The sequence below is a fragment of the Macaca fascicularis genome, chromosome 19 (assembly GCF_037993035.2).
Source record: "Macaca fascicularis isolate 582-1 chromosome 19, T2T-MFA8v1.1".
NCBI lineage: Eukaryota > Metazoa > Chordata > Mammalia > Primates > Cercopithecidae > Macaca > Macaca fascicularis.
The window spans coordinates 1,534,408-1,545,671 of NC_088393.1; the positions used below are offsets into that span (position 1 = coordinate 1,534,408).

The 11,264-nt window shown below is 54.2% G+C and overlaps 1 protein-coding gene across 5 annotated transcripts in view; it reads left to right on the plus strand.

Annotated features, from left to right (window-relative positions):
- Positions 1-9,008, plus strand: part of ARID3A (AT-rich interaction domain 3A) — a 50,377-nt gene extending 41,369 nt beyond the window's left edge. For all 5 annotated transcript variants that reach the window (XM_045378442.2, XM_045378443.3, XM_045378444.2 and 2 more), the window contains 2 exons: positions 1,434-1,532; positions 5,049-9,008. In XM_045378442.2, the coding sequence (XP_045234377.2) occupies positions 1,434-1,532; positions 5,049-5,230 (281 nt within the window). In that variant the 3' untranslated portion in view covers positions 5,231-9,008. The remainder of the gene's footprint in view (positions 1-1,433; positions 1,533-5,048) is intronic.
- Positions 9,009-11,264: the final 2,256 nt, after the last annotated feature.

Sequence of the window (11,264 nt, forward strand, 5' to 3'; positions counted from 1 at the left end):
ATTGTATTCCAGCCTGGAGGGGACTGGGCACGGTGGCTCACTCCTGTAATTTTAACACTTTGGGAGGCCGAGGCGGGTGGATTACCTGAGGTCAGGAGTTCAACAGCAGCCTGGGCAACATGGAGAAACCCCGTCTCTATTAAAAATACAAAAAATTAGCCAGGTATGGCAGCGCACCCCTGTAGTCCCAGCTACTTGGGAGGCTGAGGCAGGAGCATCACTTGAACCGTGAGGTGGAGGTTGCAGTGAGCCGAGATAACGCCACTGCAAACAAGAGCAAAACTCCGTCTCAAAAAAAAAAAAAAAAAAAACTGGTGGGACACAGTGGCTCACGCCTATAATCACAGCATTTTGGGAGGCTGAAATGGGAGGACTGCTTGAGCCCAGAAATTTGAGATCAGCCTGAGTAACCCAGTGAGACACCATCTCTACAAAAATTAGCTGGGCGTGGTAGCACGCTCCTGTAGCCCCAGCTACTCGGGAGGCTGAGGTGGGAGGATCACTTGAGCCCAGGAGGTCGAGGCTGCAGTGAGCCATGATTGCACCACTGCACTCCAGCCTGGGTGACAGAGCAAGACCTGGTCTCAAAAACAAGGTTAAAAAAACAAAGCAGGCCAGGCACGGTGGCTCAAGCCTGTAATCCCAGCACTTTGGGAGGCCGAGACGGGTGGATCATGAGGTCAGGAGATCGAGACCATCCTGGCTAACACGGTGAAACCCCGTCTCTACTAAAAAATACAAAAAACTAGCCATGCGAGGTGGTGGGTGCCTGTAGTCCCAGCTACTCGGGAGGCTGAGGCAGGAGAATGGCGTAAACCTGGGAGGTGGAGCTTGCAGTGAGCTGAGATCCGGCCACTATACTCCAACCTGGGCAACAGAGTGAGACTCCATCTCAAAACAACAACAACAACAACAACAAAAAAAAAGCAGAGTATGGACAAATACCCTTATTGAACAAATAAATACTGAGCACCTACTGTGTGCACTGGTGATAGCATGAGTGTGAGAGACACTGTCTACACCTTGTGAAGCTAAAATCTAGTTGGCAAGACAGACAGAAAACAGAACATGCCACAGGTGTCTTTATGATCAGAAATGGCAGTTTTGGCCGAGCATGGTGGCTCACGCCTGTAATCCCTACACTTTGGGAGGCCGAGGTGCATGGATCATGAGGTCAGGAGATCGAGACCATCCTGGCTAACATAGTGAAACCCCATCTCTACTAAAAATACTAAAAAAAATTAGTCGGGTGTGGTGGTGGGTGCCTGTAGTCCCAGCTACTCGGGAGGCTGAGGCAGGAGAATCACTTGAACCCTGGAGGTAGAGGTTGCAGTGAGCCGAGATCATGCCACTGCACTCCAGCCTGGACGACAGAGCAAGACTCCGTCTGAAAAAAAAAGAAAAAAAAAATGCATTTGTTCTTCTTCCCACAGCCTCCGAGAGCCGCCAGGACTCCGCTGTGAACCTGACAGGCACCAACGGCAGCAACAGCATCAGCATGTCCGTGGAGATCAATGGCATCATGTACACAGGTAGGACCCCTGAGGCCACGCGCTGCCTGGACCTTTCCTCTCCCACCGTGAACTCAGGGCCCTGGGTTGCTCCTGGTCCCACCTGCTCGAACCAGCTGTGCGGGCAAGCAGGGCACGACCAGGGGCTTTGCGGGATAAACAGTCAAGGCTGATGGAGAGGATACCGTCGTTCACCTGGCGCCGTGCTCAGCCCAGAGGGGGTCATCCACAGATACATATTCAGTGTGACGCCGGATGGATCACATTCCTAGTTTATTTATTTATTTTTATGAGACGAAGTCTTGCACAGACATGCACCAGCAAACCTGGTTAATTTTTAAATTTGTTGTTGCTCTTTACATTTTAAATCGCTTTGTTGCTCAGACTGGTCTTGAACTCCTGGGCTCACGCAGTCTTCCTGCCTTGGCCTCCCAAAGTGCTGGGATTACAGGCGCAAGCCACCACACCCAGCCAATCCCAGCATTTTCGGAGGCTGAGGAGCAAAGAATATGTAAGCCCAGGGGTTAGAGACGTTGAGGCTGCAGTGAGCTGTGATGATGCCGCTGCACTCCAGCCTGGGCCACAGACCGAGACCCTGTCTCTTGAAAAAAAATTTAATGAATTTATTATTTTTTTTAATTTTTAATTTTTGTGAGTACATAGCAGGTATATATATTCATAGGTTTTATGAGATGTCTTTTTTTTTTTTTTTGAGACGGAGTCTCGCTCTGTCGCCCAGGCTGGAGTGCAGTGGCCAGATCTCAGCTCACTGCAAGCTCCGCCGTTCGGATTCATGCCATTCTCCTGCCTCAGCCTCCTGAGTAGCTGGGACTACAGGCGCCCGCCACCTCGCCTGGCTAGTTTTTTGTATTTTTTTTAGTAGAGACGGGGTTTCACCGCATTAGCCAGGATGGTCTCGATCTCCTGACCTCGTGATCCGCCCGTCTCGGCCTCCCAAAGTGCTGGGATTACAGGCTTGAGCCACCGCGCCCGGCCGAGATGTCTTGATACTGGCATCCAATGCCTAATAATCACATCAGGGTAAATGAAGTAACAAAAAAATTTAATCTAGGCTGGGTGCAGTGGCTCACGGCTATCTATAGCCCCAGCACTTTCGGAGGCTAACACAGGAGGATCACTTGAGCCCAAGAGTTTGAGACCAGCCTGGGCAACATAGTGAGACCCCATCTCTCCTAAAAATACAAAAATTAGCCGGGCGTGGTGGCACGCAGCCATAATCCCAGCTACTCTGGAGGCTGAGGGGGAGGATCACTTGAGCCCAGGAAGTGGAGGTTGCAGTGAGCTGAGATCACGCCATTGTGCTCCAGCATGGGTGGAAGAGAGATCTTGTCTCTCTCTCTCTTTTTTTTTTTTTTTTTTTGAGATGGAGTCTTCCGTCTGTCACCCAGCCTGGAGTGTGGTGGTGCGATCTTGACTCACTGCAACCTGTGCCTCCTGGGTTCAAGCGATTATTCTGCCTCAGCCTCCTTGAGTAGCTAGGACTACAGGCGTGTGCCACCATGCCCAGCTAATTTTTTTTTTTTTTTTGTATTTTTAATAATGATGAGGTTTCACCGAGATGAGGTTTCACCATGTTGGCCAGGCTGGTCTCAGACTTTTGACCTCAGATGATCTGCCCGCCTCGGCTTCCCGAAGTGCTGGATTTACAGGCGTGAATCACCATGCCCGGACTGTATATATATATATATATATATATATATATATATATTTTTTTTTTTTTTTTTAAATAAAATGAATTTAAAAGTTGCTGGGCACAGTAGCTCATGCCTGTAATCCCAGAACTTTGGGAGGCCGAGGTGGGTGGATCACGAGGTCAGGAGTTCAAGACTAGCCTGGCCAACATGGTGAAACCCCATCTCCCCTAAAAATACAAAAATTATCCAGGTGTGCTGGTGTGCGCCTATAATCCCAGCTGCTTGGGAGACTGAGGCAGGAGAATTGCTTGAACCCATGAGGCGAAGTTTGTAGTGAGCCGAGATCACGCCAGTGCACTCCAGCCTGCACGACGGAGCAGGACTTTGTCTCAGAGAAAGAAAAAAAGAAGAATTTAAAAGGTGGAGTCAGACCAGGGGCAGTGGCTCAGGCCTGTAATCCCAACACTGGGAGGCTGAGGACAGAGGTTTGCTTGAGGCCAGCCTGGGCAACACAGGAGACCCCATTTCGACAAAAGAACATAAGTAAATGAAGAGTTTTTCTTAAAGTGGAGTCAGGCCCATGGCTCATAGCGGCCACCAGGTGGCACTGCTGACACAGAGCAGCCTGGTTGCAGGAGCCCTGACTGTGGTCAGAGCAGAGGCTGAGCTGAGGTCAATGGTGTCCTCACAGGTCCACAGATGGATGTTTGAGGGGTCCATGCCCTCCTGAAATTAGATGCAAAACGTGTACATTCATATTGATTCTTACAGGGGAGAAGGCCATCTGTGTGCTAGGGGTCCCGCAACCCCATGTCAACAAACCATGGGCATCAGGGTTCTCCCTGCATGAGCTGTGTACATGCTGATGTGTATGTGTGGATTATGCATGTGTGTGATATACAAGTGAGCAGACACAGTGGGGAATCCCAGCACTTTGGGAGTCAGAGGTAGGAGAATTGCTTGAGGCCAGGAACTTGAGACCAGCCTGGGCAACATACTGAGTGAGAGCCCATCTCTACAAAAAATGAAAAATTGCCAGCCACGGTGGCTCACGCCTGTAATCCCAGCACTGTGGGAGGCCGAGGTGGGTGGATCACCTGAGGTCAGGAGTTGGAGACCAGCCTGGCCAACATGGTGAAACTCCGTCTGTACTAAAAATACAAAAGTTAGCCGGTGTGGTGGCGGGCGCCTGTTGTCAGTCCCGGCTACTCAGGAGGGTGAGACAGGAAAACTGCTTGAACCCAGGAGGTGGAGGCTGCAGTGAGCCGAGATCACAACACTGCAGTGCAGTCTGGGCGACAGAGCGAGACACTATCTCAAAAACAACAACAAGGCCGGGCATGGTGGCTCACGCCCGTAATCCCAACACTTTGGGAGGCCGAGGCGGGTGGATCACGAGGTCAGGAGATTGAGACCATCCTGGCCAACACGGTGAAACCCCGTCTCTACTAAAAATACAAAAAATTAGCTGGGCGCGGAGGCGGGCGCCTGTAGTCCCAGCTACTCGGGAGGCTGAGGCAGGAGAATGGCATGAACCCGGGAGGTGGAGCTTGCAGTGAGCCGAGATCGCGCCACTGCACTCCAGCCTGGGAGACACAGTGAGAGTCCGTCTCAAAAAATAAATAAATAAAACAAAATAAAAAATCAGCCAGATGTGGTAGCACGCCCCTGTGGTCTCAGCTACTTGGGAGGCTGAGCTGGGAGGATCACTTGAGCCCATGAGGTTGAGGCTGCAGTGAGCTCTGATGGCACCACTGCACTCCAGCCTGGGGGACAGAGTGAGAGAAGTTTATGTCCTGGAGTACCCCGTTGGGTCTCCCTTGTGGCCCGCCTCGCGTCTTCTTAAACTCTGCATGGCGTATGTCTTCTGTTCTTGTCTTAGGAGTTCTGTTTGCTCAGCCGCCGGCCCCCACGCCTCTCTCTGCTTCCAACAAAGGTGGTGGTGGCGGCGGCAGCAGCAACGCAGGCGGCCGGGGAGGAAACACCGGAACCAGCGGTGGCCAGGCCGGGCCAGCAGGGCTGTCTGGACCCTCCACATCTACCTCAAATAACTCGTTGCCTTAACCGCATCACTCCCCACCCGCCACCCACCCCGGAGCCCGCTGGCCTGGGCAGGGGGTCCAGGTGGGCCACGCAGGGGCCAGGATGGCGGAAGATACTGGTGGGGAGGGAAGATACCCAGAAAGGAGCCACAGCTGACGCCAAAAAGAAGAGAAAAAAAATATATATATATATACGTATATATATAAAGAAAATTTAATAAAACAGGGGAAAACCAAGGAACACTTGAATTTCTCAGGTTTTGGACATTCAGAGAGATGAATTGTGAGAACAGCAAAGGAAATCCATCAGAAAAACAGAAAGAGGCAGACGTTTCTCAGGGCATTCCGGCAGCCCTGATGGACCGAAGGCTCTGGTGTCTGGTTCAGCCCCACTGCAACGTGGGCCAATCCCATTTACCTCAAACATCCCTGCACTGTGTGTTTTCATTTTTGCCTGCTTTAGTTCTCTTTTAGTTTCTATTCACCACACACTCACCACTCCCAGCTTCTCGTGTCCAGTGAGACCCCTGAACTAAGATCACTGAATTTTTTTTTTTTTTCTTGTTGCTTTGGGAAATGTTTGTTTTTTTTTTTCTCCATAGGGTTTTTAAGAGGTTTCAGGGGTTTTGTTGTGTAAATATTCTATTTTATTCTTGGGGGGATCAAACCTTAGGAAAAGGATATCTATATATCTATATAGCTATATATTTGTGTTCCTTCAGGGAAACTGATCTTGAAAAAGCAAGAAAAAAAAAGCAAAAAAAAAAAAAACTTCACCTTTTTATTTTTCCCATGACCAATTTGGGTCCCTTTGTCCGGTTCTGGGGGTGCGTTGGGCAGCTGTGAGTCCAGCACATCGGATCCCTGGGGCTAGAGCCGCGAAGCCAGTGAACTCAGGTGCTGGGAGCCAGGCTGGGGCAGGGGGTGCATGCTGGGGTCTTGGGCCAGGGGCCCGGTGACAGTGATCTGCTGACTGTGATATTCCACTTTGCTTTTGCTTGTGCCGTGCTTGCCTGCTGGGTTCTTGAGTCAGGGGCCTGGAAATCTTTTTTTTTTTTTTTTTTTTTTGAGACGGAATTTTGCTGTTGTCGCCCAGGCTGGAGTGAGTGCAATGGCACGATCTCGGCTCACTGCAACCTGCACCTCCCAGGTTCAAGCAATTCTCCAGCCTCGGCCTCCCAAGTAGCTGGGACTACTACAGGCACTCGCCAGCACGCCCGGTTAATTTTTGTATTTTTAGTAGAGACGGGGTTTCACCGTGTTGGTCAGGCTGGTCTCAAACTCCTGACCTCGGGGTGATCCGCCTGCCTCGGCCTCCCAAAAGTGCTGGGATTACAGGCGTGAGCCGCCGCGCCTGCCCGGCCTGGAAATCTTATCTAAAAAGTAGCAAGTGCTGGAAAAAGGGCCTGGGGGGCAGGGGTGGTTCTTGTCGCAGTCCCCAGGCTCCTGTCTCAGGGATGAATGTGGCTCTCACTGTCTCATCCAGATTCTTCTCTTGCCCGAAAGGGCTGCTTTTGGGGACTATCAATACTGGGGAGTGGGGGTGAAGCCGGACCTCGCTCAGGGTGAGGATTTCGGGGCCCCGGTGTCCTGAACACCCCCCCACATCCCAACATTCTCCTCGCTCTGTCCCTTCCTCTTCTCCCGACGCCTTTTGTGCCGGGTCCGCAAGCTCCCCGAGTTGTGGGCACCTAAATCGAAGCCGAGAAGGGAGGCTGCCCCCACCAACCTGTGGGTCAGTGCCCCTCCCCCAGGCTAGAAGAAAGTGGGGTCACCGCAGCTGAGGGGTTATTTTGACTGGAGCTGCTGGAGCAGAAAGGCTGGGTCTGAAATCCGCGGCAGGGTCTGGGGACCTTGCTGGACCCGCGGGGTGTTGGGTGGTGATGGGCGGGGCTATCATCTTGGGGTGGGGATTAACTCAGCTATTCCCAGGGTAAGCCTGGGTCTCTAATTGGGCCCTGGGAGCCCTGTTAGGCCACCGGCATGGGGGGTCAGTGACGAAGGGGACTCCCCAACTCCCCCTGCTCCTAACCACCCTTCCGCCATTGCCTTGGAGACCCCCGGGGGAGGGGGCTGGGGGGCTTCTGAGCCCCTGAGTCTGGGTTCACTTTCCCATCGGGCTGTGGGAGGGGGCTGTCACTTCCCTGTGTCTTTGGGGAGGGGTCCGCACTTCCTTCTCGGATCTCAGGGCCGTGGACACACACCCCCTTTCCAGGAGGGGGTGGTGGGTATCTAGGTTCTCCTTGCCCCTTCCTGGGGCCGGCACCGTAGCAGCACAATCACCCTGGGAAGGGGGTGTCTTTTCGCCTCCAGACACAATCGGGCCCCATTTGCAGGACCACCTGAACTCTGTGCCCCCCGGCCTCCAGGGCTCCCCCCCGGGACCCCCGTCCCACGCCTGGGCCCCGCGCTGGGAGAAGCACCTGCTGCCTATCTCTGTCTACCTCAGGTCTGACTTTTGATGCCAAAATCTGAGCCCCTGGGGTGCGTCTCCCCCACCTCCCGTGCACCAAGGTCTGCAGCAGCCACTGAGGCTGGCTGCCGGCTGCATCTGGTGGCCCGTGCACCTGCCCGCCTCGGAGGCTGGGGAGGGGCTGCGCAGGGCCGCGTCTCTCGGGCTGCGTGTGTGTGTCGGGAATCCTGTGTGTCGTGTCTGTGTGGGCAATCCGGCCTCCCGGTGGTGGGTGGAACTGGATTCTAACTCAGGGAACTTGGGCCTGCTGTTAACTCCAATGATTGTAGGGACAAGTGGGGGGCGGGTGGGGAGCGGGCGCGAGGCTGGGTCCCGGCCCAGGAGAAGGCAGGCACTGAAGGCCGTGGCCGTGCTGGCCGTGGAAATGGGAGGCCGTTGCAGGGAGTCTGTGGGGCCCGGTTCTGGATACTGGGCAGGAAGCCGTGGGCTCCAGAGGGTCCTCCCTGCCTCAGGTAGCCCTGTTCAACCCCAGCCGTGCCCATCTCCCGCCACCGCCTGTCGGTGGGGGTTTAAAGTCGGGGTGGCTTTCTGGGGTGCAGCTCAGCAACCCCCTTATGCAGACCGGGAGGGGGCCGGGCAGCCCCCTCAGCCACAAGGACCCTGGACGGGTTCGAGTTCACTTGGGACCGTGGGGCCTAGCTGCGTACTGAGTGGGCACCCCGCACTCAAGGCCAAGGGGGGCTCCCCCTGCTCTGAGATGTTGGGGGGACAGGCGGGAGGGTGGGCACGGGGCACCGGGGGCAGCCAGGTCATTGTTAAGAGTCATGCATCTGTACAGTCGAATTTCCTTCCTTTTATCATTTTTTAACTCACTTTGTCCCTTTATTCCCTAACTGTGCTTTTGTATTTTTTTTCTTGGCAAACGTAACGTAAACTCAGCCTTTCATTCATTCATGATATGTGAAATTTCAGTTTCTCTGGGGTTTGTCAGATGGCGTGGGGACCACGCCTGAAACTCAGGTAATAGGAGAAAAAATAAATAAATAAATAAACTTAAAAAAAAAAAAAAAAAACCCATAAAACTACTCTCTACCTCTGGCTGGGCCCAGCCTGTGTCGCCCTGGCCGCAGCAGGGTGGCCTGTAACAATTTCAGTTTTTGCAGAACATTCAGGTATTAAAAGGAAAAAAAAAAAAAAAAGACAAAAAGACCAAAAAAAAAAAAATGTGTGATTTTGAAATTTAAAAGAACACTGAAAGTTTACATTTTATAATAACATTATTATGCAGATTGTATTTAAACTTCAGAAATATTTAAGACGATTGTAACCCTGTAAAGCTGATGAGATATTAAAACAAGACAAAACACTTCTGACTTTTAACAGAAAACACTGTGTCGTGTGGTGTTGTTTTCTTTTGGCGTCTCCCCAGCCTCCAGTTCCACCCTCCACCCCTGCCCAGCACAGCCAGGGGTGAGTGGAAGGGGGTGCTCTACCCCTCTCTGCCCGGCATCGCTCTAGGTCTGGTGCCGGGCGGCAGAAGACAGATACAAAAGCAGGGGTCTGGCCGGGGGCGGTGGCTCAGGCCCATTATCCCAGCACTTTGGGAGGCCAAGGTGGGCTGATTCCCTGAGGTCGGGAGTTTGAGACCAGCCTGACCAACATGGAGAAACCCCGTCTCCACTAAAAATACAAAAATTAGCCAGGTATGATGGTGCCCGCCTGTAATCCCAGCTACTCGGGAGGCTGAGGCAGGAGAATTGCTTGAACCCGGAAGGCGGAGGTTGCAGTGAGCCAAGATTGTGCCATTGCACTCCAGCCTAGGCAACAAGACCAAGACTCTGTCTTAAAAAAGAAGAAGAAGAAAATAAAAAAGGCCGGGTGCGGTGGCTCATGCCTATAATCCCAGCACTTTGGGAGGCTGAGGCGGGCCAATTGCCCGAGGTTGGAAGTTTGAGACCAGCCTGACGAACATGGAGAAACCCCATCTCTACTAAAAATACAACATTAGCCAGGCGTCGTGGCTCACGCCTGTAGTCCCAGCTACTCGGGAGGCTGAGGCAGGAGAATCGCCTGACCCTGAGAGGCAGAGGTTGCAGTGAGCCAAGATCGCACCACTGCACTCCAGCCTGGGTGACAAGAGGGAAACTGTCCAAAAAAAAAAAAAAAAAAAAGAGCAGGGGTCCTCAGCCAGGGTCTGTGCCCCCAGGGGGACCCTGGCCCATGTCTGGGGCCACCTGTGGTGGTCACAGCTGTGGGGGTGCTCCGGGTATGGAGGGGGTGGAGGCCGGGGACACTGCTCAGCGGCCTGCAGTGCCCAGGATGGCCCCACCCCAGAGAACAATCTGGCACCTCAGCGTCCACAGAATAGGGGTTGGGAAACTCTGCCTTAATTATTTAAGGTGGGGAAAAAACAGTTGTCTTCCTGCCCACAGCAGACACCAGGATCAACTCCCGATGAGGCAGACGGTGTAAACTAAGGGACCCCAGTTCCTGGGACTGACCTCCTCTCTGCCTCCCCACTCAGGGCGTGGATTTCAGTGTGTGCAGCCTCCTGGGATCCCAGCAGGGCAGAGGCTCATGGGACGCAGAGTCTAGGGGGTCTGTGGAATCCCCTGACCCAGGAGATCTTAACCAGGGTGGTTTCACCCCCAGGGGACCCTGGCCCATGTCGGGACATCTGTGGTTGTCACAACTTGGGGGAGCTCCTCACATGGAGTGGGTGGAGTCCAGGGACGCTGCTCAGCATCCTGAGTGCCCAGGACAGCCCCACCCCAAAGAACGGTCCGGCCCCAAGGTCCACAGGGCTGAGGGGAGCTCTGGAGGCCGCTCTGGGCACCTCTGTGCCTCACTGAGAACCCAACACCAATCCCGTTTTAGGGATTTGGGATGACAGGTGTGGCAGGGCCAGTGTGCGCACCCCCAGCCACCTGCCTGTGAGCCTGACCCCTCACCTCCTGGAGGCCTCTTCCCCCCACAGGGCTCTGCATGCGGGTGCCCCTGGCGTTATCTGACCGGAGCTCCCAGGGCAGGTGGCCCCGTCCGGCCTCAGGGCCTTCACACAGCTGTTCCACCGCCAGGAACAGCCCCCTCCCCCTTTGCTCTGACAAACTCCTTTCCATCCTCTGCAGCCGACACACAGTCCCCCCCTGCCCGTAACAGGAGGGTGTGGCTCCTTGGGCGGGAGGCACACGACTCCCCCGTCCTCCGCGCTCTGCGTCCTCCGCCCTCTGCGTCCTCCGCGCTCTGCGTCCTCCGCGCTCTGCGTCCTCCGCGCTCTGCGTCCTCCGCGCTCTGCGCAGCCCAGATGGAGGCCTTTGGGTCTAGCGGGACACCCCGTTCCCCAGATCCCCACTGCGGTTTGCCCTCCTTTACCTCCTAGACGACCCCAGGAATCAGCCCACTGGTGAAGCCGCCTGGAGCTAAGGCCTCCTGGGTTCAGGGGCGTCCTGGTGGCTGGGGGAGGGAACTTTTCCAGTGCCGGCCACATTTTCACCTTTTCCCTTGCAGCACCATGCGGGTCCTAGGAAACAAGACCAAGGGCCAGATTTGGTCCCTGGACAGCCAGTCTGCAGCCCCCAAACCCAGCACATAGTAAGGGACTCAGCTGGGGCTGGAGGTTCACACCCGTAATCCCAGCACTCAG